At 41.9% G+C, this 27,445-nt stretch overlaps 1 protein-coding gene across 1 annotated transcript in view; it reads right to left on the reverse strand.

Annotated features, from left to right (window-relative positions):
• Positions 1-11,779: 11,779 nt before the first annotated feature.
• LRP1B (LDL receptor related protein 1B) overlaps positions 11,780-27,445 on the reverse strand; it is a 1,076,743-nt gene continuing 1,061,077 nt past the window's right edge. Inside the window, exons 88-92 of the mRNA XM_054970106.1 lie at positions 26,729-26,805; positions 26,457-26,547; positions 24,380-24,518; positions 21,769-21,867; positions 11,780-11,920 (exon numbers count right to left, since the gene is read on the reverse strand). Coding sequence (XP_054826081.1) covers positions 11,780-11,920; positions 21,769-21,867; positions 24,380-24,518; positions 26,457-26,547; positions 26,729-26,805 — 547 coding nt within the window. The remainder of the gene's footprint in view (positions 11,921-21,768; positions 21,868-24,379; positions 24,519-26,456; positions 26,548-26,728; positions 26,806-27,445) is intronic.

Raw genomic sequence — 27,445 nt, forward strand, 5'->3', positions numbered from 1 at the left:
ACGAGCAGAATATCCTCATCCCTCTGACAGTGGGCAGAGCTGGTGCCCCCCCTTTGCTGTCATTTTCTCTTCACAGTGGCAAAAACTGTACTGCCTGTTGGAAGCTACTTTGAGGGGTTACAAAACAGACCTTCCCAATGTCCAATACCCACCAAATTTGCAGGGGATATAGTCCTCACTGTCCTCTGAAGACATCCCAAGTTTCAGAGAGATTGCAGCCTGGGAAAGGTATGATCCATGGGTCCCCCCTTTGCTGTCTATTTTTCTTCTGAGTGGCAAAAACTGGACTGTCTGCTGGAAGCTGAAGGGTTAAAGCCAGAAGAAGTTCAGACAGAGTTCAGTCCTTGCCATTGCCAGGGGAATTGATTGAAGGCACCTGAGTGTCTGGCTTCCCGAACAGTGGCCGAACGCAATGAACAAGGCTTGAGACAACCACCTGATCGTTTGGAATGGGGACTCATGAACGGCCCATTCGCATACAGACAAACGGGCTGTTTGTGGGATTTTTTCATTCATATTGCTGTTTGTGCCCATGCCTAGTTGTAACAAGGCTGCTGTCTAGACCAAACAGGATTAAAAACGGACACATGAGTTTTTCCCCTTAGCGCACCAAAAGCAACCTTAATCAGGTAATTGGCATAGGGGGAAGAGCCCCTAGTTGCCACCCTAGTTGGAATGAAGAGACAGACAGCAGGCTTTGAACTAAGGGCCACTTTATTAAAATAACACAACCAATAACTGTGACAAGGGCCGACTAGTGGTATAGATCAAGCCCTGGGGTCACCCTTAGACCTCCATTTTGACCTATCTGGGCAAGCCCCACAGCCCTGGGTGCAACCCATCCATGCGCATGGCTGAGACCCGGCCAGCCAGGAAATCTGGTTCCCCCCTTTCAAGCTCTTAAAGCCTCAGCCGTACAGCAATGAGGGAAGGACTTGCACATACCGTTCCCCCAAGCAGTCTGCCCTTGCAGCTGGCAGCCATCACAAGCAGTACTAGCCACTCCTGGCAGACCCCATTTCTCTACCAATGGGGAAGTACCAAGGGTGCTCACTAGCCCGCTTCCTATCCCCAAACTCTCTCCTGCCCATTAGACAACTAATAGGCACCACCCCTGCCAATTACCTCACAACAGCAAATAGTGCAAAGTAGGCGAACCCCCCCTTTCCATAATTAAGGAAAAGGGGGGGATTCCTACCTGTTTCTGGTTACAGCAGCCGGCTAATCTTGCACCAGTACAGGGTGAGGAAGGTGGGCCAAGCATGTGAAGCGACTGCGGCTGGGTAGGCGGAACCACCTAATGAGGCAGCTGGCTCCATCCCCGGCACAAGACCTGGATGACCAGGAGCAGTGCTGCCTCTTCCTCCATCCAAGGAGGCAAAGCATGGCCCATGGCTCAAGCAGCTACTGCTGCTGGCCAGGAGGGCCATACTTCTCCAGCACTCTAGCACCGTTCCATGTTGTCCATGCTGGCCTTTTATGGCTATGTTATACATCAGGGAATCAGATCATAGATTCCTAACATTGTGTGAACTTTTCCCTTGGATGATATCAAGTCAAGCATTCTCTCTCAGGCTTATTATGAGGATATGAAAGAGAACTGTGTATGTGTTGTCTTCATAAGGCAGAGATGTTTTTTTAAAAAATCCACCATCACTTATAGTCTTGAATTAATTTTGGAGGCTGTTCCTTTTGGAAATTAGTCATTTTTTTATGCAGAGCAAAAGCATGAAAATCCAACAGATAGATTACTAAAACCAGAAGAAACCTATTGCCACTTTTATAACAGTAACTTATTGTGAAGACCAATAATAATTGTGATTACATAATTAACAGTATAAAATAGGTCAAGAGTTCCAGTTCTTAAACTATAGATGTTTTGAACTTTGATAGGAATTTCAAACAACTGGATTAGAGTAATGAATTTTTGGTTTGGAAACAGTCAAGCACTACTATGCAAAAATAGGCCTCAAGGCCAGAAAATTAGTGTTTCCATCAGTCCTTCACAGTTCACACTGGGAGACCCTGAACTGTAATTTGTATTTCACGTACAGTTCTTTACAAAGCATGACAATACTTTTGAACTGTCACTGACTAACTAGGGGACTGCTTTTGGCTCAGTCTCCTGCTGTGTTCTAATGACCTTGCATACTTAATCATAATTGAGAGTCAAGTGACTTTTATGGGACATGAATTTTAATTAGCCTTCATATTAATAGTGATGGTACTTTGTCTAGAATTCCTCTGATTGTTATAATTAATTGGCTGTCATGAGTCAGCCTCCTGTCTTAGAAACTCCATTGAACAGCATCTTTTCAAATATTTAATAAAGATTTTTTTAGAATGTGTGTTTTTGTATCATTCAAAGTTACATTCTCATTTCAATTACACGTGGAAATACGACCATTTCTTATTGTGACAGTTAACCATTAAAGACAGTCTCCTACAGTAAATCTAAAGAGGCTTATGAAATATTTGTTTCATGAGCACTATGCATAAAAAGAGTGCTTTGCATAATAAGTTATGGAAATTTCAAACATCTAAATTATAGTTATAGAAAAAGTATGAATCTAGAAATATGCGGTTTCCATTTCTTTGTTTTCACACTGAATGTTTTCATCTCACCATTCTTTTTTAGTTTTCTCATTTTGTTGAGGAAACAGTCTACCAGAGGTGCCCTGCGAGGCACTAACTCTAATAGCTTTTTCTAAGGTCTACAAGTAGGGTTGACAGGATTCCCTCTATGGTGGTAAGAGCCTGGCAACCCCTGCTGCTATATCATTCAGTGGGAAGAAATGAATTTAAATTCACTATCAGACACCTAGAGTTTTTCCATAGAGTTTCCAGAAGTGATGTAACACTTTCATGCTAATAGTGCACACACCCATGTCCCCGCCCCCCAATCTCCTGCCTATTGTCAGGCTGATAGGCAAACCTTTCTACAAGACCTTCTGTGTTCAAATGGCCTTTCCATGACAGAATTCTGTCCCCCCCCAAAAATGAGCTGTTTTCTGTTGGGCAGTCACAGTAGAATTGCTGCTGTTCTAGACTAGTTCTGTTTTACATGAGGTCTGGATGTTGTTTGGCCTTGCAGTCATGATTGTACACTACCTTGAGCTAACGGGCAAGATGGTGTTATAAATTGTCGAAGGCTTTCACGGCCGGAGAACGATGGTTGTTGTGGGTTTTCCGGGCTGGATTGCCGTGGTCTTGGCATTATAGTTCCTGGACGTTTCGCCAGCAGCTGTGGCTGGCATCTTCAGAGGTGTAGCACCAAAAGACAGAGATCTCTCAGTGTCACAGTGTGGAAAAGATGTTGGCAGGTCATTTGTATCTACTCAGGAGGGGTGAGGTTGAGCTGAGTCATCCTGTAAGAGTTTCCCAGGGTGTGGAATGCTAATGGCGGGAGGCTTCACTGTATCCTGAGGAGGTTCTTTTGCATATGGATTGGTGCTTGATGTGCTAATCTTCTCTGCAGGGCTATTGTTGAGTATAGAGTGTTTTGTTAGCCTGGTGTTTTTCAGAACTGGAAACCATGCTCTGTTCATTCTTAAGGTTTCTTCTTTCTTGTTGAAGTTTTGCTTATGCTTGTGAATTTCAATGGCTTCCCTGTGCAGTCTGACAAACGAAAGGCAAAGCTTCCCACCAGCAATATAACACGCAAGGAGAGAAATGCCATCAAGACCCTCAATGCAGATCCAGACATCATCATTCTACCAGCTGATAAAGGCAATGCTACAGTGATCATGAAAACGGAGGAATACAAAAAGAAGATTAAGGAACTCCTGGACCCCTCCACCTACAAAAAACTAAAACGAGATGCCACCTGCAAAATCACCAGGCTAACAAATGCGCTTATCAAGAATTCCTCACTACATCCCGACATGCACAGAAAACTATGCAAGACAGAAGCACAGCCACCTAGACTATATGGACTCTATAAAATACATAAGGATTCAGTCCCACTCCGACCCATTGTGAGTGCCATTGGTTCACCAACATATGAATTAGCTAGACGTCTGGCCGATCTCCTGCAGGACCACATCGGGAAAACCTCGTCTTACATCAAAGATTCATCAGATTTCATCAACAAAATCAGTTCTCTGAAACTCAATCCACAAGACATACTTGTTAGTTTTGATGTTGTATCCCTGTTTACCAAGGTTCCAGTAAAATACACTATTGCACTTATTAATCAGATTTTCCCAGAGGATGTAACAGCCTTATTCCATCATTGTCTGACAACCAGTTACTTCCAATGGGATAACAAATTCTATGAACAGATGGATGGGGTGGCCATGGGGAGCCCTCTCATCCCAGTTATAGCAAACTTCTACATGGAACATTTTGAAAAAACAGCTCTAGAATCAGCACCCCACAAACCTAGTGTATGGTTCCGGTTTGTGGATGATACATCTATCATTTGGAGCCATGGGGAGGGAGAATTGATGGGTTTTTTGAATCATCTCAACAACATCCACCTGAACATACAGTTCACAATGGAGAAAGAAATCGAGGGAAACCTCCCATTTCTGGATACCTTGGTCATCCGCAAAGCAAACTTTCAGTTAGGTCACAAGGTCTACAGGAAACCAACTCACACTGATCGGTACTTACACAGAAACTCCAATCACCACCCCCGACAGAAAAGAGGGATAATGAAAACATTAGTGGATCGTGCAAGACGGATATGTGAACCGCACTTTCTCAATGAGGAAATTAATCATCTAAACCACGCACTTCAGGCAAATGGCTACTCCAGAAATGAAATCCGAAGAGCAATCAAACCCAGGATGAATCAAACAACCAAGGAAAAACAGTCTCCTACAGGGAAAGTGTTTTTGCCATCTATCAAAGGAATTACTGATCAGATGGGAAAGCTTATGAAAAAGCATAACCTTCAAGCAGTATTCAGACCCACCCGAAAAATACAACAGATGCTACGATCAGCAAAAGACAGTAGAGACCCCTCACCTCTGCAGGAGTATACCGTATACCCTGCAGCTGTGGACAAGTTTACATTGGGACCACAAAGCGTAGCATCCAGACAAGAATAAAAGAACATGAAAGACACTGCAGACTTGGACAACCTGAAAAATCAGCAGTGGCTGAACATAGCCTAACTCAAACAGGGCACAGTATCTTATTCCAGGACACCAAAATACTGGACAACACTTCCAACTACTTTGTCAGACTGCACAGGGAAGCCATTGAAATTCACAAGCATAAGCAAAACTTCAACAGGAAAGAAGAAACCTTAAGAATGAACAGAGCATGGTTTCCAGTTCTGAAAAACACCAGGCTAACAAAACACTCTATACTCGACAATAGCCCTGCAGCACATCAAGCACCAATCCATATGCAAAAGAACCTCCTCAGGATACAGTGAAGCCTCCCGCCATTAGCATTCCACACCCTGGGAAACTCTTACAGGATGACTCAGTTCAACCCCACCCTTCCTGAGTAGATACAAATGACCTGCCAACATCTTTTCCACACTGTGACACTGAGAGATCTCTGTCTTTTGGTGCTACACCTCTGAAGATGCCAGCCACAGCTGCTGGCGAAACGTCCAGGAACTATAATGCCAAGACCACGGCAATACAGCCCAGAAAACCCACAACAACCATGGTGTTATAAACATTGTAACTAAACAAATGTACACTAAACACTATTTTATGTGATTTTTTTACTGCATTATACACAAAATGAGATGCTTAGTTTTAATGTTGATTGTATAATTGAATTTCATTGTTTTGGCTGGGGAAAATTCTCTATTGGTTAAGATATATGACTTGGGACAACTTTCAGGGCAGTTCTAAATTTGACATAAACTCACTTATTCAAATATGCAATAGCAATATATTTTTGATCTTTATCAGGGAAATTCTAATAATTTTAAATTTCATGAATTTTCTGTTCAGGAATAGTATTTTTCTGTTATACCTGTATTTGGATTTGTTATATGGGAATTTTTTTCTAATGCTGTATCATTAAAAAATGCAGAATCTCTGTTTTTAAAAGATCGATCCATGGTTTTGGCCAGTCCATTAATTCTCAACTACCCAAGCGCTACTGCCATACCAATATAATAGTCTTCATTATTGCGCTGATAGTCATGGCCTCTTTTCTAGTGATGTTCCCTGAGGTTGCCATTGTGGGCTTCTTGTGCATTCAGTGTTAGTCAATCTATGGTTAGATCTTTATATAAATTACCATTTTTAGGCTATGGAAAATAGCTACCTTTAAAAAAAATGCTTAGGAAGGAGGTGCAACTTACCATACTGGATGAGGCAAACTTGCAACATTGTATGCTTGGTATCAAAAAAGGAACTTTAAATATCCTTCTCATGAGAAGTCACCTTTACGTTGACTAGAATCCACTGCTTCAGCCCCCTCTCATGATGTTCCTGGGGGATTCACTATCGCCCCAGGAAGATCAGTAGGCTGCAGTCATAGGGAGGAGGCAGGAAAGTTCCTTTTTGCTGATGGAAGGTTAATCTGTATCCAACCCTGTAAGTTTAACGTGACATGCGTTTATGCATTTATGAGACCTCCTCACAACCAACATTTTCTGATCTTGTTTAGTGAATTACAGTATCTTGGTTCTTTTTGTTTGCATGAACTCATAGCAATGTAAGAACAAATGAGTAGGTAAAGGTAAAAGTAGTCTCCTGTGCAAGCACCGAGTCATTATGGACCCATGGGGGACATCGCATCACGACATTTTCTTGGCAGACTTTTTACGGGGTGGTTTGCCATTGCCTTCCCCAGTCATCTACACTTTACCCCCAGGAAACTGGGTACTCATTTTATCGACCTCGGAAGGATGGAAGGCTGAGTCAACCTTGAGCCGGCTACCTGAACCAGGCTTCTGCCAGGATTGAAATCAGGTCATGTGCAGAGCTTGGGCTGCAGTTCTGCAGCTTACCACTCTGTGCCATGGGGCTCTTTTAACAAATGAGTTACCTTTTAACAAATGAGTAACCTTGTTTTATTGTCTAATCAGCCTCATGATATTATTATATACCTGTTTTTCAAAGCAAATTGAAGAAAAAATAGGGAGAGATTAAACAAAGAAAAATAGTGACAAACTGATTTTAATGCAAACAATGAAAATTCTAGTTTAAAATCCTGGTGACAAGCATTAGGGCTAGTTCTGAAGAAAGCAAGGTGCATGACCACAAAATTGTTCCGTGTCTAAAGTATCACAGGGCTTTCACACTAACTTATGCAGATTTTTCTCTGTTGTTAGAATATGAAGATTTAAAAGCAGTTTATACCTTGCATTTGGAGATTTCCAGTCAAAATATATATCCAAAAAAATCCCTCAAGATAAGTAGCTTTGCAGCTTTGGCTAGATTTTTTGGAGTTTTGGTGGTGTTTGCTGCTGCTGCTCTTGTCTATGCCTTGGATTTCTGCTGCCTGCTGCTGCCTACTTGGGAAGAGCTTTTTCTTGTTTCTGAATATATTCAGGACTGGTTTGCCCATAGTGGGCTTCATTTTAAAATGCTAAAAATACTATTTATATTACTTCACGTTTTTCTGCAGTTTTTGCATTTGCTTGGGGTTTGTAGTGGGGGGGCTTTGTTTTCTTTCTGGTTCTTTTAAAATAGTTTTCTTTGTTTTGCACTATTGCAAAAAGGTTTTAAAAAGCTTGCAGTGTTTTCTTGGGAACTTTTATCTTGCCTTGTTTTGGAACGTTTAACTGTTTTATATTTTCTCTGTTTTGAAAAGGTTTGTAATTTTTAAAGGGTTTGTTTTTTTTGAGGGGGGGGATTTTCCAAGTTCATTTCTCTAGTTTGATATTGGTTCTGATGGGCTTGCAAAACTGTAACTTGCTTAAGTTGCCTTGGAATGGATTCTATGTTTTGACATTGGTTGCATTGGACTTGCCACATTGTCCTGAGGATCTCTGGTCTATCAATGGTGCTGTTGAGCTTGTTGGTTCTGTTTGTATTTGGAGGCTTTTGGGCAGTGATTGCTCTTGTGTATTTGGCTATTGGCTTCTTTGCTGTGGGGAAAGCATAGAATTTTTTCTCCCATAGGAAATAATGAAGACAAATAGGATGACTGGGGGCACCTTGTTCACAGACTTGTAGAATTAGAACCCTTGATCCAACTTGCTTGACACTTGTGGGCGGAGGGCTTTAGTAAACAGGCAGGACTAGGTTCCCAGCAATTTGGGGGATAATTTACTTGAAAAACCACCACTCCAGTCTTCAAGAATAAGTCCCTTTAAGGGAATAATGGACATGAAAATTCTAAAGAATATTTTTTTTTAAATCCTGAAATTGAATCCCAAAACAGTAATTGGGATCTGAATAATCTGGAATACCGGTACAGAAACCATTCTCCAAATCCAAAAGATACATTTTTTTCAAGTGCACATCCCTAACCTGGTCTTTCACTGAAACCAAATGAGAACAGAGATTTCAGACAGCATTTAAGAGGAGGAGGAGGGGAAAGGGGAGTCAGCACTTAAAAGGAATTATTTTATATATTACACTACACACACACACACATATCTATAACTACACCATACACATTCATATTTCCTTGCAACATGAATGCATAACCAAACTTTTGGGGGGGGACTTTTATAGTGTAAAATCAAAAGGCACCCAAAAGTGCCATTTTCTAACTGTCCCCCCCCTGCCCATTTTAACAATTTCCCCCAAACTGGATTCCACAACCAGAAGCCCAGCTTTGGGGGTGGGTGGGAAGTGAGAATGGTTGAAGTGAAAGCAATGAAGGGAGGATTTAGTAGATTTGAGAAGAGTTGAACATCATTTTCTCCCTTGATTTCTAACTGAAAATCTCTTCCGAACCTTCCGAATTTTGGGAACATGTGGTTTCTGAAGAAGCACACAGTCTGCCCTAAAGAACCAATCCACTGAGATGATTTCATGTCCCTTTTCTTATCTTACACTACGGGCAGACCTAGACATTATAGGAGAAACACAGAGCTACAATGCATAAAAAAGATGCTGAAGGATAAGAAGAGCCTGAGTCCAATGGGATGCCGGTGTTGTTAGACAGCAGAATCAACAAAGCTGTAAAAGTTAAAAAGGTTTCCTTTAGTGTCAGTTTTACCCAGATGATGATGATGATAAGCAGCAGACTCTGGTCAATGAAATTCAGGTGATAAGGCAAGTAAGAAGGGTTTTTTGTACATTCCTTAGGTCATAAACCATCAAATACTTCCTTAAATAACATTAGAAGACATGGAGATGACAGAAGTATAAAGGGAGTACTGAAAGAGAACAGGTACATTCCAGAAAAGCTGAACATACCATTCTTCATTAGGAAATGAATCTAAACCATTTTTAAGGGAGGGCATCTGAAGAGCTGTGTCAAACGGAGGTGACAAAGATTAAGTTTTAGAGCTATTTTATGAACTACCAGGGCCAGATGGCATTGTTAAAGAATTCAGATATGAAATATGCATCCTCTTTAAGAAAAGGACTAGAAAGCAGCAATGTAACACTGTTTTGAAAAGTAATCAAGAGGATCCTAAAAATTAGAGCCAAGTTACACTCCAGCTAAATAAGAATTTTTAAATTTAAATTCTTTGTAACTTGTACACTGAACACTTGCACTTGTATCCCTAACTGGACTGCAAATTGGATGCACAAATGGATGCTGCACACATGATTCCCTAGACAATTCCATCTTGCCAAATAGGTGTCTGGGAGGAAGATTGGAGGATGGATTTAGCTCCCTTCTCACTCCTCTTTCTCTCTCAGCCATCTTTATCTGCAGGAGTACAGAGTTAGAATAGTCACCAGTTTTTGTTTAGGAATCCTAAAAAAAGAATTCACCTCAGCTTTGGACTAAAAAAGAGAGGTTGAGGGCCAAGCTACAAGTGACGAATGACACTTGAATGGCAAGTGGATTGAGTGGAGGGCAAGTGAACACGGAGAAATACACTTGCCGTTCAAGTGTCATTCGTCACTTGTAGCTTGGCCCTGAGATAATTTTCTTGCCATTTACCTCTTTTCTCTACTAGCATAATATATTTTTCTACCTTTCTATATCTTTTGGAGGGGAATATTAATGATATGTGTTTGTATTCAAGAAGTGTTCAAAACGACAGTTAAACATGTAGAGTTTCATTTGAGTAAGCAAAGTCAACAATTTATAAAGTATGTAACACTTCATTTACATTTGACTATTTAACCAAATTAAACCAACTGTAACCAATATTTAACCAATTTAAAGTAAGATTTAAACAAGAACCTGAAAAATTATGATATGCATAACATTGTTCAAGCAAAACTGCACTGGTATTACATGAATCAAATTCTTTTTAATAAAGGCCTCAACATGGCAAAGTTTAGAAATAGGTAGTATGCATGCACAGAGTACAACAAAAATCTTTTATAAAACAGCTGTTATTTTTGCAGTTTTTACAAAGGGAATAAAGAGCCACCACAAACATATTTAATCTGTTAGATTAATATATTATGACAGCTAAAAATCATTATGTAGAAGAGGGAACAAAAACCCCTCCAATTCTTTTTGTACACGTGTGTGAAGTCTTTTGTGCCTTTAAAGTTATATAGAAAAGATTTTTTTTCCAGCCTAGAGAAATTGCACTATGTATTTCTGTCACAATTAAAAAAGGCAAATTATATTGATTTTGTTTTTGTTTTTATTCTTCATAACAACATAAAATAGGCTAATACCAGAGAAAGTGCTGGGAAATCATTACATTTAATGCTCTCCACTACTGAGAATATGGTTTGAGGTTTATTCAAGGTTTAAAATGAATCCACAGTCGCTTTAAAATAATGTTTCCGTAGATACAAAATGATAAAGATTGGCTTGGTTTAGTATTTCTATGTAAGGAGGAGCATGTTCATCTCCTTTTAAATTAAACTATTATTTGTTTGTGTGCTTATGGCTTCTTGTTCTCCTTAATTCACAGGGGAATTTATTGTACACAAATAATACATGTGGCTGAGTAAATAAATATATAATGTGTGTAGGCAATGCCCTCTTGTGCTCCAGGTAGGCTACTGTACACAGGACTGCAGAATAGGCCTCATCACACATCAATTAAGGTATTTCCTCTTGAAAGTTGTATATTACTAGGTTCTACAAGGTTTTACTAAATACGAAGGATTTTTTTTACATGGTACATATGTTTAATATAGCATGGATGACTACTGAGTCCCCAAAACCGAATAATCTGTGTTCATGCAGGCCATTAGATGTTTTCTATAGTACTCATAGCTTGTTGGCAACCTAAAGCAAACTGTAAAAGCAAGTTATGTGTGATTTGTGAAATTTAGTGATCTATTATTTTAAGGTTCTGAAGTGAATTTCTAAGGGGCACAAAGAGAATAGACCATCCAATCATACTTTCACCATTTAAAACAGAAACAGATTCACACACTGTACTACAGCCGTTGGACCATATCATGGAAAAGTGCAGAGATTGATTAATTAAAACAAAAAAGTGTTCATACAAAATAGATCGCTCATATTCACACTACAAAGGATTTTTTAAAATTCTTAACAAATTCAATGTGTGTTATATCAGCAGCATTGTTGTAAATTGTACTGGTAGTGCAGATTTTTTTTTCATAAAAATACCATACAAATGGTCAGTCAAGTCATCAGCAAAAGAAAAACCCAGAAAACCACCAACCAAACAGAAAAAAAATCCAGAGGTAATGCTGATGCCCATACAATTATAATACTGTTGGTACATAGAAAAGTAATCCTTATATTTTATACATTTATACAGTATACAAAAGGTTACAATGGATTATGCCACAGTCTCCCTTATTCCAATATCTATTTTCTTTGGAAGGAGTTCTTTCCTTTCATCAACACTTGCTAAGGAGTTTCGACAGTTTTGCCCATCCATGTACAACTTTGCATACACTGGATTGGAGTAGTTTGTTGTCTGAAAAGAGAAAAGTATGCTGCATGTCATTTAGGATTACTTTTAAGAACAAAAACTGAACAAAAATTTCACACAGCATGCATAATGAGTGAAAACTAGGATACATTTATTAATTACCTTGGCTCAAGCAAAATGTAAGTTAAATATTTAATGATACATGCTTTTGATACAATGTGAGATGTATGTATCTCAAATTTGCTACAATTTTGGGGCGGAGGACATTGAAAACTATCCCATACAAATAGTTCACAATTTCTTTATTTTATGATGGAGTCTAGTATTTATGGAAAATATAGTTTATAGCATGCAGCATGGAAGGACTGTATAGCTGTAGGAAAGATATTTATTGTACAGGTTATTGTTCATTGCTGATCTAAATTGAAAAATATTCTGGAACATAAAGGTACTATGTAATGTTCCAATGCCTTAAATTTAAAAACTGTAAGAAATCTTGTGCAATCTCTTGCACAAGTATTTATGGAACAACACTCATACTTATTTTCCTTCCACTAAGTTGCTTGGATCCAGCAATGTGCACTTAGCACAGTTGTTTGTGCAAAATCTTCTACAACACCTAGTGCTTTCCTCTGACTTACAAGGCTCAGAATTAGTTCCAGAATGTCTTGGGCAATTAGAAAAAACTGCTCGGGATTCACTAGGTTTTGACTAAACACAATGGGCCAGGTGCAAGGCTTTTCCCACTTGCACAAGGAACTTTAGAACATTCAGAAATCTCCTGGTGGATCCAAGCCATTATTTAATTAGATTTTTGATGTGGAAAAAACACAAAAACATGTAGGATGCTGGGCATATCCATTATTTTTGTCCCCAGAGTGAAAACTGCATATCTGTTTTTCCAGATGTCCAGAATGTGATGTCTTTGTTTCAGAGAGATAAACAGAAAATTTACACAATCTTTACAAAAATGTTGTGTGGGTTGCCCTATTCTAGATTCATGGATTTAGTATCTAAGGTTTCTGCATATATATCCAAATTAGGCCTGCAGATAAAGTGGCAAACAAATAGCCATGCTGTCAGCATTTATTATCATTTGGCAGGGTCTGTTAATGTCAGGCAATGATCACTATATACATATAGGTGCAGACACAGGCACACAGAAAAAAAAAGATCATTTATCCAATCCCAGTCAAACTTTTTGAACTTAATTAGGTCATGCAGCTTATCTGTAAATTCTACTCTATAGTTGTAGGATGGCTGGCTACTAATGTGGGGGCAGGAAACCCCCACATACAAAGAAGGGCAAGGACAAGTTGAGAACAATGTAGAGAATGGATTAGGAAATAAATTTCTATAGATAATTATTTCATTGTTCATTAGAGGTGGGCACGAACCGTGAAAATACTGAACTGTTTGGTTTGTGGTTTGTTATGTTTCACGAACCATGAACTTGCACAAACTTGCCCCGGTATGCAAACTGACTCGTTTGGTTCGTGAAAACGTCACTTCCAGGACTCCAGAAAGCCCATCCCCCATTGCCTAGGAAACTAATTGATCAGTGCCAGGCTGTCTGCAGTGAAGAACCAAAAATGAACCAAACAAACTGGCCTAAAGTTCGTGGCAGTTGGTCAGAAATGGGCTCTGACAAACTGCCAGTTCGCAACCCATGAACTGGCCCGGTTCATGACAAATTTTAGTTTGTATTTTGGATCATGCCCATCTCTATTGTTCATTCTTCTGAACAAATAAAAGAGAGACTACACCTTTGTAAAAACAGAGGATAGGATTGTGAGATGTCATCTTATCCCACAGATACCATGAGTAAAAGTTAACCTTGGAAGAGAACTTTTAAATTTATACTTTATTAATGCTCAGAAACTCACCCCAGTTGGATAAAGATTGTAAAACCAGTTTCTTTCATTATCTGCCTGGCTAAGAGGATAGGCACTGATATGCTAATTAAGTGGACCAATTAAGAGGATTTTAAAATATACATATACTGTAGCATCGGGATAGTCACATCAACCATGGACCTAGCAGAATCCTCCGTTCCCCCTCACCACCAATTTGACACGGCAGACTGAGGCTGACCTGGGGTCTCTCAAGATGGTACATTTCTGCACAGGCATGGACTGGTTTTAACATGCTCCCTGAAATCACACATCAGCTGATGGGAACTGCTTCTTTGCGGCGGCGGCTCGGCGGCGGTGCTGCTTGTTGCCTGAGCGGCCTCCCAAGCTTGCATGCTTGCTGCATGCCCCCCTTGTTTGCCTGTGGCTCGCTTGGCGGTGTTTTGCAGGGTGGGGGATTTGCCTCTCCCCCTAGGTGCCCATTGGGTTCTGTCCTCCTCTGCCCTGCCTACATCGGGGGCGATTTGATAGCTCTGTGGTTGCTGTAGGGCTGTTTTGGCTCTTTGGTGCAGGTTTCACAGGGCACTGAAGGGCATTGGGATTCTGGCTGCAGCCAGATAGTATAGGCTGAGCAAGGGCTTGGCTTCACTCAGGGCATATAGGCATTTGGCTGGGGGCAGAGCCACAGCCTTAGAAGGCGGCTCTGCTTTCCCAGCCACCTGCTCGTCGCTCGGAGAGCTGGAACGCTCCTTCCCTCTCCGAGCAAACAAAGCACCTGGCAGCGGAGCTGAGCAGTGAGCGAACAGGCCGGCCGGCGAGGACATGTGGACGACGGAGGAGCGGCAGTGACGCTTGTTGCCGCGCAGCCTCTTGGAGTCTAGTGTGTGCGCCGCGTCCCCCCTTTCGCGGCAGTGGCTCGGCAGCAGCACCGCTTGTTGGTGGCACGGCCTCCTAGAGGCATGAGTGCTCGCCGCATCCCTCTTGTGCGGCGGCAGCTTGGCGGTGGCACCGCTTGTTGGAGGCACGGCCTCCCAGAGGCTCGCATGCTCGCCGTGTTTTCTCAGTGCAGCGGTGGCTCTGCGGCAGCGCCGCTTGTCGGTAGCTCGGCCTAACAGGCTCACGTGCTTGCAACACCCCCCCTTTGCGGCGGTGGCTCAGCAGCGGTGCTGCTTGTTGCCTGCGTGGCCTCCCAAGGCTTGCATGCTTGCTGCGTGCCCCCCTTGTTTGCCTGTGGCTTGCTTGGCGGTGTTTTGCAGGGTGGGGGATTTGCCTCTCCCCCTAGGTGCCCATTGGGTTCCGTCCTCCTCTGCCCTGCCCACATCGGGGGCAATTTGATAGCTCTGTGGTTGCTGTAGGGCTGTTTTGGCTCTTTGGTGCAGGCTTCACAGGGCACTGAAGGGCATCGGGATTCTGGCTACAGCCAGATAGTATAGGCTGAGCAAGGGCTTGTCTTCGCTCAGGGCCCTGCACACCACCCCACCCCCCTGGTTGGGGCAGTATTGCAGGAGGGGGTCATTGCCTGGGGAATAGTCCAAGCTAAACGGCCATTTTGTAACTGGGCCTTGGCAGCCGCCATTTTGATTGCTGGTCAGGCAGCCATTTAGTGGCTCAGTCTTGACTCGGGGCTTGTACAACACTTGAAACTTGGTGCCCCATTTTGGTTAATGTCTGCTTGGTTCAAGTATGCCACCTAAAAAAGGGGGTGGCCCGTCCAAGGGTAAGCAGACTGCTAAAAGGCCAGCGGCCAAAAGGCCTCATCCTCCCGCACTGTCATCTTCAGATGAGGAGGACGGTGGATCCAGCATGTGTGAGATACTGGACCACCTGGTGGCTCATGAGCAGGCGCAGGGAGGGACCCAGCTGGAAGTTACTGGGGCTAGGGTTCGTTGGCCTACTAAAAAAGTTGCTCCTTTTGTTTTTCAGAAGGACATCCTGAAGCGCATTTCTGCTCTGGAGGCGGCCTCAGCTTTTGAGTGTGGCAAATCCAGTGTTAGCCAGGAGGCATCCCAACCGGTAGAGGAAGTGCCTGTGACTGAGGCTGAACAGGAGGCTGCTGTGGATGGTGGGCAGGTTGCCATAGCTGTGGAACCGGTGCTGCAGGAGGGTAAGTCGGCTGTGCCTCAGCAGCCATGCACCTGGCCGTGGGGGCCCTGGGGTCAGCCTGCTGCCTCCGTCCCTCCTGGCTACATTGCTCCGGCCCTGTCACACTCTGCCTTGGCTTGAAACCCATCTCCCTCCCCGTCACCATTACAGTCAGCCATGGCATGGCCCCCGACAGCCCCCCTGGGCTGGCAAGGGGGTGCTGGTACCTCTCAAGGCCATGAGCAGACACAGGTCGCGTCTTCATCCTCTGGGCCCCCAGCTGCGGGATGGCCATATGGCTACGGGGGTCAGGGGGGTTATCCTTTTGGGCCCTCGCCTTATGGCTTTGTGCCATATAGGGCCTTGCTGTTTGGATATACTGCTTTGCCTCTGGGGGACCACCTGACTCAAGCCACCCGGGACAAAATCGTGAGGGGAGAGTATGTGGACGTCTTTACCCTTCTCTTCAGGGAGCTGGAGAAGAAGGACAAAGACAATTTGGATGAAAGAGATAAAGAAAAGATCAGGCAGCATAGGGTGGACCGAACTTGGTCAAATTGGTTGCCCAGGTTCTTGATTTATGCAGGTGTATTGGCAAGAGCGCAACCCTGGCGGGCTGTTTCTCTTTTCTAATACTTGCATATAATTTATAAGGGATACATGGTATTTGTTGGGTCGTCCTGGCTCCAGTACGATGAGGAGTTTAGGATGCGTGCTGCCATGAATCCTACTCTACCGTAGGATCAGGTTCACCAGCAGCTGTGGCTGCAAGTGATGTCCCCAGCCAAACCAAATTCGGGAGATAGATCTGATAGTAGCCACTTGATTCATCATCCGCAAAATACGCCTGCTATCTGTGCCCCTGCGGGGCAGCAGGTTCAACCCCGGCTGCTCTGCTGGGATTTCACATCCAAGGGGCAGTGTAACCGGAAGGCTTGTAAGTACCGCCATGAGTGCCTTTCCTGCGCTGGGCCCCATTCCTACGCGGCTTGCCCCATGGCAAAACCGGGTGGTGGGGGTAAGCGGTTCGGGGTCGGCGGTAATCAGCAGGGGCCTGGAAAAGGGTCCCAGCCCAATAAATCTGAGGGCACTTGAGGGCCTTTTATCCCTTTACCCTCGCCGCCTTGATGTGGAGTATTTGGTTTCTGGATTTAAGTTTGGTTTTCGTATTCCTTTTCAGGGCCAACGCACGCCTTTCATGGCAGCCAACCTTCGGTCTATGGCTGGCATGGAAGATGTGGTATGGGCCAAGATTGCAAAGGAGTGTTCTGAGGGTCATGTTCTTGGCCCATTTGATTCCCCTCCTGTTCCCTGTTTGAGGGTTTCCCCACTTGGGGTGGTGCCTAAAAAGGCAGCCAGGGAGTTCCACCTTATCCGCAACTTATCATTTCCAAGGGGTAGATCTGTGGTGCAGCGAGGACGTGGCCTCTCCGTCAAGTCCATTAAAGGGTAGTTGTCTGCTTTGGCTTTTGTGAGCAAGGCTCGTGGCCTGCCAGAAGCTACAGGGGACTTTAGGGTTCATAAAATACTGGAGGGCTGGTCCCAGGAGGCGGGAGCATCCACGGACCAGTGGCAGCCCATTTCCCCATCTGTCCTGAAAGGGTTACGGGCCACTTGGGCTGAGGTTTGTTCCTCGCCCTACGAGCAGAGGCTGTTTCATGTGGTGTCATTGGTGGCCTTTTTGGGGGCCTTGCGGGTCAGCGAGCTGGTGGTGCAGTCTCGTAGGGATGCGACCGGTAGGGCCTTGTCAGCCAGGGACATTACCTTTGTGGGAGACAAGGCATCCATTAAGATTAGGCAGTCCAAAATAGACTAGATGCAGAAGGGAGCCACCTTAGTTTTGGGCCCCTGTTCCAACCGGGAGCTCTGCCCTGTGCAGGCTCTTAAGGACTATGTTGAACTTCGGGGTGATGGCCAGGGGGCCTTTTTTCAGCATATTGATGCGACCCCATTGAGCCACTATCAATTTTGGGCAGTCACAGAAAGGGCCCTGGGCAGGCTGGGGCTCTCTGTGGTCAAATTCGGTACCCATTGCTTTCGGATTGGGGTGGCCTCTACAGCTGCAGCTATGGGTTATCCCCAGCAGGCTATACAGAGAGTGGGCCGGTGGAGGTCGGGTGCATTTCAATCATATATCCGCCCTCTGTCCCAGTGTTGGCCCCCCAACTGCTCTTTCTTTAGGTGCGGCATCGGGTCCTGTGAAGCACAGCATCGTGATTTGTGGACACAGCATGGTGTTCTGGGCTGCCCACCAAGCCAGATGGATTCTGACTGGATCCCAGTTGGGGCTCAGTGCTGTTGCCACGGTTGAATGGCTGGGCCGGCATGGCCTTTGGTGGCCGGCCTTGCTACCACTCCTATTTGGGGGGCGGAAGGGTCCGCCCCCGCACGTTTTGGTCATATACTTGGGTGGAAATGACCTTGGTCTAATGCAGGGAAAGGCCCTGTCACTCCAAGCCACTGTGGACCTCTGGGTAATAAGCAGCCGTTGGCTGGGCGTGCTTATATTTTGGTCCAAAATACTGCGACGCCAGATGTGGCGTGAGGCCTTGGACCCATGGGCTATAGAAGGAGCTCATTGAAAGGCCAACAGGGCCATGAAGAAACTGTTGGGGAAGGCCTGGCGATTTATTTGCCGCACCCTAGAATTAGGGCCGAATTTGCCCATCTCTATCGGGATGATGGTGTGCATTTATCACCAGTGGGCAATGAAATTTTCTTGGACGACTTACGGCAAGGGCTGAGGTTGGACTTAAGCCACCTGTGGAGTGTGAGGGCCTAAGCAGAGGCTTGGCCCTTCCGGTGGCAGGAGATTCTGGGGAATAGGGAGCAGGCCGGTAAGCACCCAGTGGCATTTCCCCCATACGTGGGGGAACAGGGTCTGCCATCAGTGCGATATGCTTGTGACGGCTACCATAGCACAGGCAGACGCCTGCGGGGATCCCCAGGAACAAATCCTTCCCTCATGCTGTACAGCTGGGGCATTAGGAGCTTGATGGGGGGATCCATTAGCCTGGCTGGCCGAGTTGCAGCCATTCCATGGATGGCCTATACCCGGGGCTTTGGGGCTCGCACAGACAGGTCAAGGCGGTGGTCAGGGGCTGACCCCATGGCTTGACCTGTACTGCATAGTTGGCCCTTGCTGTAGTTACGTTATTTTACATTAATAAACGGCCCCTTTTATCTCCAAGCCTGTGTCTGTCTCTTATTCCGGCTAAGGTAGCAATGCCTTTTTCTTGTTCGAGGGGAGTTATTTCACTGATTTTGCAGCTCATTGTGGAGCATCTCTACACAAAGTTAGCAAAATAACCTTTCTGTGTTGTTTTCACACAAGGAGTGGCTTGGGGGAAGGAAGGAGCACTCCCTTCCCTTGGAGTGCCATTCTGAGATTGTATGAGCTCTTAAAAAAAAAAAGCAGTTCCCTTCAGATGACATTAAAACCAGTGCATGCTCATGCAGGAACATATTGTCTAGAGAGACCCCTGGACTGCCAGGAATTCCAAGGAGCATCCTCAGAGTTCCTGAGAAGAAACTCTTGCAAAGGAGGAGGTGACTGAAAGAAAGATGGCTTCAATAATGTTAATGAATTATAGAAACTGGATAACTTGAAGATTACTTCTCAATTCTCTCTCATAAAGAGGTAGGTTTTAGACCTTAGGGCTAGAGGATTGTGTTTATCCTTCATTTTATTTTTCTTGTGCTCTACAGGTGTTAGACAATTCTTACTTAAATATATCTATATATATTTAATTATTTTTTGTGGTTTTAATTAGAAAATGAGTCTTTAAAAAGGTAAAAATCAATGTTTTAATGCCCTGAGGAACTAAACATGGCATATCTGTAATAGCTCTTGGTGGACACAAGTGATAAATTGTTCCTATATTTCTTTTGGGGATGGTAGAACAAACCTGAAGAGGTGTACTCTTCATTAAAGTAGTCTAGTAGAGGCCTGGGACTTGGGCCAGCTGAAAAATTCTACATCCTCTGTTGAAAATGCAGGTACCTGCAGGAGCCATTCTGCTAGATCAAGCTCTACTATTTCAACAGATATTATTTTCACTAAGCACATTTAGGATTACATTGTTATACTGTGCTAAGCACATGTAATTGAAACAGAAGTTAAATGAGATCAGTCCAGCCGTTTCTAATTAAATGGCCAATTTTCAGAGACGTGAACAAAAATTTACCAGAAAGGTATACAGAATATTTCATGTTTGTGTAGGATGATTTTCTAGAGATGGTTATATTTCCTCACAATGTTTACATGAACCTGTGAGTGAAATACGTGTAACTCTAACGTATCTTATGTTTTGCTTTATTTGAAAAATTATAAAAGCTTTTTACTGAGTTCTTGAATAGAGCATTTCAACTGAGACATAATATATATAATTTACTACTTAGCACCAGTATAATACCTTTAAAGGAAATATAGGCAATGTAAATTAAACCCTAACAAGTTAAGCAGTTTCCACGAGTGAGTGCAATTACTATGCATTAAGAAATCGTTGCTAAGGGACATTTACAGGAGAATAAGTTTAGTAAGATTTATTCCTGAGTAAGGATGCTTAGGGCCAAGATGCATGTTGCATGATGTACCTATGTGCTTTCAAATTAGTTTGAATTTCATCACTCAGGATTGGACAAGCTACAGATTAAACCCTAACAATCCATGCATCTTTCTAGGCTTTCTACATACCATATTATGTTCTAAAAATGATTGTCTAATCCACATTTCTCTGATGAACAACAATACATGCATGTTGAAATATTTTCAATGACTGAAAGCACACTAAAATGAAATATATGAATACAAATGTTGTTGCATATGAATATGATAATAAAATGCCATTGAAAGAATGCTGAGATTTTTAGTACATTGTTCAGAAATAGGTGGCACCAATTAGGAGTATTTACATCCCACTGCAGTGCTTCAGCTCCATTAATTTGAATGTGGTTTAAGTGCATCTACTTTATTTGGATTGTATTATGCTCATTAATTGGTTTTACTGCACCAAACAATTTGGACATTATCCAAAACACAATTATACATATGCAAATTTGAAACATGTTCAGTTGTGCAATGGATAACATCCTTCAGTTCTCATTAGGACATTAATATTTGAACTTGTGTAATGTTACTGGAACTGTGGAATAATTATATGGTTTATAACACTGTATGGTGCAGCAACAGGTGTTCTATAATATAAATCATGTATACGCTAGTGTACAAATTATTTACTAATACTGGATGGTCAGTTTATGCTCATTTAAGTGAAAAACTGACTACGATTTATTTGTCAATTATATAAGTTTCAGAAAAACAACTTGGCACAATTTGTGCATGTATTATCACTTATGTAGCAAGGCACAACTCAGTTCACTTGCCAGCTTATTCTCCTGTGATAAAAGGTCTTCAGTTAATTATGCATGCTTACTAACTGCTTAACCCTTCCCTTTAGCAGTTTCAAGGTACAAGTGTATGTTTGTGCCAAATAAACTGTAGAAGCATCCTGACAAATCTCTGCTCTACTTGTTTCTGTGCCTGAACAACACTGCAACTATCAGCGGTGTGCTATTATACCATTAATAGGGTAGGGCTCCTCTGCTTAGTTTCTTACAGAACACATCTAAGTAGTAGCAATGGTGGTTGGTCTTTCCCCAACACAAAAATCTGATCAGTCTCTTAGTACCAGAGACAGGAAACAAGACAACCTATTTGCATATTTTCATGCTTTAACAGCAGGTGATCCTCTACTTTGCTACTGCTGTTGAGCAAAATACGATGGAATTCTACTTGGTTTGATTTATTTATGGTATTATAACATGTCACACTAGTTTCTCCTAAATGCATTGATGTTCACTAAATGCTGTTTGTATGTTCTCTTTTTATCAAGAACCTTTTATAGCCTTCAAATGGGGCATGATAGAATGAGCATGGAAAATGAATTAGTTTCTCACCCCTGCTGTTAGAGGTCCTTTCAGATCAGAGTTTAAGTAGATAGGCGGTGCTGTGTGGGGAAGCTTGAAGACTGTGGTCCCTCCCCCAATATACCTGGCCTGCATTTAAATAAAGGATTTTTTTTGCATTTTAGTTTCTTTGCTTAAAATAATTCACTTTTCCCTACAATTTGAAATACTATTAAACAAGCAATGAGCACAATAACATATCTGACCAAGTTTGAGTTACTGCAATATGAACAGGTTTTTTTAAAAAAAAAATCCAGTACAAGCTTTGATTCAGCTGTCTCTCACATAAAGCATGAGATCAGTTCAAGAACCATTTCTTTTAAAGATTACCACCCAGATTGATATTCCATTTATCAAATGCTTTAAGAACCAATTATTACATTTCCCTGTTGACCATACCTGGGTTGCACACTACTCATTGACAAAGAGACACTAAAATTTCTAGAATTAACGTAATCCTGTTATTCTGTCACTCAGCAACCATATACTTTGTAATAGTCAAAAAGGGATTCTCTTTAAGAGACTGTGCAGATGATCATATTTGAAAGCAATGTGAAGACAATTTCTCCTTTAAATGCTGCCTCTATACAGCTAGAGTAGCTTATTATCTGAATTTCCAGTGGGAAAGGAACTCACTATTCCTAGTCCAAGCTGGAAGGAACAGGATCTCGCACCTTGTAATGCTAAACAACCATAGCAAAGAAAACATGGTAGTGAAGGAACAGCAATTACATATGTTTATATAGAAGGTTATAAACAATTGTAAAGAACGGGGCTCTCAAGTGGGAGAGGATCCTCTGAAAAACTCTCTAGCCAGATGCAGTATTTGCAGAGGAAAATAATGATTTACATGTGCACCAATGTTCATCTTTGTGGATTGCAAATTTCATCCAATGGGGAGATATGTCGAAAGGTAGTTGCAGTTTTTCCCCATAGAGTATAGATCAAAATCTGTTGTGGTGCTTTCCCTACCAACTTGTAACCCCATGCAATTGGTAATATGGTGGTGTCAAAATCTTAGTTCCTAAACTCAGAAAAATGTCTGGGTGACTTTTAATGCTCAATTTCAATATAATGGGACGCATCACTCCAAGGTTTTATTCTTGAACTTTCATTTTGATTCAGCTGCTGGCCAGATGAGAGGTGGTGAGGGGGCAGAGGCTGGGAGTGGGGGATACCCCACCCCTACCAGGGGACTGGTAAATATACATGGGTACGAACAGCATTATGAATGGAAAAACCCACGAACAGCCCATTATTCTGTTTGCGAACAAGCCGTTCGTGAGGCTCCATTCTAAACGAACAACTGGATGTTGCAAGCCTCGTTCGTTGCCTTCGTCAGCTGTTCGGCAAGCCAGACAGTCTGGGGCCTTTCAATCAATTCCCCTGGCAATGGCAGGGACTGAACTTGGTATGAACTCCTTCTGGCTTTCCTTCTGGCTTTAACCCTTCAAAGTACTTCAAGCAGAGAGTCCCATTTTTGCCACTGTGAACAGAAAATGACAACAAAGGGAAGGACCCATGGAAAATGCCTTTCCCTGGGTGCAATCTCTCTGAAACTTGGGGGGGGGGGCTTTGGAGGACAGTGAGAACTATGTCCCTTGCAAATTTGGTAGGTATTGGACATTGGGAAGGTCAGTTTGTGGGATGTTTAAAGGGCCCTGCCCCTTGCACATGGCAGGAAAGGGCCTTTTAAACTATCAGCTGGCAAGCAATGGGGGGAACCCCCCCTGCCGCCTGCCAACTGATAGTTTAAAGGGATCTTTAAGGGGCCACAAACAATGAACATGTTTGTGAACAGGATCATGTTCCTTTCTGTTTGTTGTTCGTGGATGGCAACAAACAACTAACAGCTTGTTTGGGTTTTTTTCCCGTTCATGCCCATGTTTACTGGTAACCCTACTGGTATGACAGGCATGCAGTCAAAGGAACATGTGGTGGGCCTAGGAAACTAGGACCCTTTTGAAAGAAATTCTGTCTACAAAGTGTTGCCAGTTCCTGCCTAAGTTATGTCAGGTGAAGGACATAATCAAAATGAAAGACAGAACAAAACTTTTTTTTGTAAGTAGTAAATGTGATCTTGAAAGAATTGCATGAAAACCTGCGGACTGGTCCCTAGGCAATGCTAGACTGGGGAAAGGGACAGGAATCTTGAATTTAGTCTTGAATTTAGATGGAAGAGGAATGTCAAGATCAAGAGTGGTCCCTACTTCCTAGGGAGAAGAAACAGTTTTATTATAGTTCTTCTGCAAATTGATTAAATCAAAGATTATTGTTAGTACAGATTACAAAAACCTTCTGCACACACAATATTTACAGATCATACTGAATTTAGAGAAAGCTGACAATGTACCATGGTTCTTTCATTTAAATGAATGTATATTAAGAAGGAATCAGTACTGCTATACATATAAACTGCTTTGTTAATTACTATTTAGAACACAGAGCTAGTTATCCATGCATATTCATCACTTGATGTCTGCATCAAAAAGTGTTTTTCATATGTGACAAGTTAAGCGTTCTAAAAAAATGGCATTCACTATTTTTATAATACATGATTCTTTGAATGTGAAAGCAAAATGACAAAGATATTTAATATTACCTTTTCTGGATTTAACGTAAAATCTGAAAGACCCCTTTCATTGGGATTATGACCCACCTCATACATATTGTATGATGGGTTACCAATTTCTACATTGATTCCTCCATTTATTATTGGTTGTCTTCGGATTGTTTTTGTCCTATAATATATCAAGGAAAAATATAAAATATATTCCAGTCTATCTGGGTCATACATATTAAAAGATTATTTTTCAGTTATCAAGCACAACCTGGAATCCTGGTAATGTTAACAAGGGAGGAAATGTCTCGCCCAGATAATTTTTCTACTGACTAGTGATGACATGAAATTCTCACTTATATATAAAAGAGATGCATTCTCAAGAACAGCCATTTTTAAGGATCGTGTTTGTCCACAGAGATCTCTTGTCATTGTCTGTTCTTCCTCTCCCTCTGCAGTCTTCCCCATTGTCTGTTTTGGATTGTATGCTCCTTGAGGGCAGGGACCTACATATTTTTACCCTGGTTAGCTGTGTGAAGGTTAATAGGAAGGGAACCCCCTCGTCCTCCCCTCTCCTACCTGGTGAATAAAAGATTAATAAGCAATTAATATTACATATTGCCTCTGAGATTCCATTTTTGGATTGCTAATGGCCTTTGACAGACATCCTCCAGTATTTTTTCCATTCCTCTTTTAATGCCTCCTAAGCTTCCACATCCTGTGAAATTGTAAGCACAGGTTAAATGTGCCTTGTTTGAAAAAAGTACTTCCTTTTGTTTGTCTTGCCCACTATTAAGCGCCCCTCCCCCAAATTCTCATATTCTGGGAGAGTTTTGTATACATATTCTTAACATCTTGAATAATTTTATAACTTTTATTAAGTGTCTATAATAATTACTGTCATTATTGTTATATCTACAATGTATCTAAGTAAATGGGCTTATCACTATTAAGATGACTTCAAAATGAAAATCTTCTCATATCAGCATTAGCCCTTAACTAATAGTCTTCTAAATTTATATCAGTAATGCAAACTGTAAAATGATAAAATTAATGTTTAAAAAGATGATAAACAGGTAAATTAATGGAAACATCGTTATATAGTATCTATATATCCTATTATTAAAAAATGAACAGCTGTGTTTTTTTTATCATTCACCTATTACGAGCATGATTTGTACATCAGTGCTAATGAAATAAAATGATTTTTTTTAAGGTTGGATCCCCCAGAGACTTTCTGCTGGAACAGGTGGTGGCTTTGGTGGGTTCACTCCCCGCTATAGACTTCTGATTTGTCTTGTTCCAGGAGGTCCCCTATCCCTTAACAGCAGCATTTCGGGGGGCATCTTGGGTTTCGGGGCAGGGAGTGAGAAAATAACATTTTACTGATGGAAATCCTTCCATCAGCAGATATGTTTAGCACAATCCAAACTAGTACGTTTATGTATGTTCTGCAGTAAATATTTACAGAATTTTTATAAGCAATGATTATTGCATAAGCTGCTCTCACACAAGAGCATGGGAAGTCTGCATAAGGAAAGTCTGAGGGGGAATGACACAACCATACTATATAAACTGCATATGTTTTAGGTCACAATTAAAGTTAGGTATAATCATTACAACCTAATGATGTGCTGCATGGGACGGGTGAAGGAAAATTAGGAAGTAGCACCACAAGCACTGAGTTCATGAGATTACTAGTTTCAGCTAACACGGTTAACTCCTCTGGATCTAGTTTCAGCTCAGTTATTACCAGCTCAGAGATTCGTCAAACACAAGGCTGCGAGAGCCCTACATGTTTTTAATATAGTTAGGATCAGATATAGAACAGGATGGCTGCTGTTGGGCTTTCAGCCAATCAGTCTAAATGGAACCTCACTGGCAAAGAAACATATGCCTTCTCTGGAGAAAAGTAATCAGGAATTTCCATGGGGTTAAGCTTTTCAGATTAGTTCCACACAGTATACTAAATGAAGTCATGGCTGTAATTAGTGCCCTCTTGTTACCCTTGTCTAAAGTGCTGCATCTGCTTTATAGAACTTCACTACACTGAATTATTCTCATGCACAGTCTTCTTTCTTGTGACAAAACTGAAGGACACCAAGAAGAAATTCCTTACCTTCGCTTTCTTTTACAAAGGAGCAAACCAATTACCAATGTAGTGATCAGGGTCACCAAGAGAACTAGAGGGACGATGATTGCAATACTTCCTGCAACAAAGAATAAGAACAGTATTGAATAACATCTGTACATTGTTCATCAGCCCTTGCCTGTCCCCACCCTTTCTTCTGTCACATTTGTTCTGTCCCACTCAGGTCATATTTTCACACTAGAGCATTCTGCACATGCACAGCACCATTGGAAATAAATTGTTACTTTAAAAAAACTTACTCGTACTCATATTGTCAGACTTGCTGCTCTTGGGAGCGGGCCTTTCACACTGTGTTCCTGCCCAATTGGTGGAACATCTAAAACAATCCAATTCAGAGTAAAAATCAGTTCATACTCACAATTGATACAAATACCTATTAAACTTAGCAAACATAACCCACGTGAATGACAAAGCCATGTTCCACTGTGAACAAAAATTACTCCAGCATAGTGCAATAATTCTGAATATTTTTCTTTAATATTTTTTTTTAAAAAATATACAACAGTTTATATAGTCATAAGGTTGTCACACAGCAGTGCCCGTCTGTGAGATTAAGTATAATAAAACTGCAATAAATACCAAATGCAAAACATAAATATAATGATTTATAGTTGCCACTACTATATAAACAATGCCATCGTAAGCAGAATTCACCACCAAGGCCATTGATTTCAATGGGCTTAGACTGGAGGAACTCTTCTTAGGATTACATTGTAAATCTTCATTAACCAAGAGATCCCAATGTTACTGATACAATTACTTCAATTTAATATAACTTCACTTGCTTTTACAAAATATTGTTACTTAAATGTATTGACTTAATATAGATAGCACAGTTACACTAGCATTTATTTCTTTTCCTGTGCAGTAACTGCACATTTATGCATATACCACAATTTAATTACATGATATATATAAATAAATGTTTATGCAATAAATACCATTTAGAGTAAATT

Source organism: Eublepharis macularius, chromosome 2 (assembly GCF_028583425.1).
Source record: "Eublepharis macularius isolate TG4126 chromosome 2, MPM_Emac_v1.0, whole genome shotgun sequence".
NCBI classification, from domain to species: Eukaryota; Metazoa; Chordata; class Lepidosauria; order Squamata; family Eublepharidae; genus Eublepharis; species Eublepharis macularius.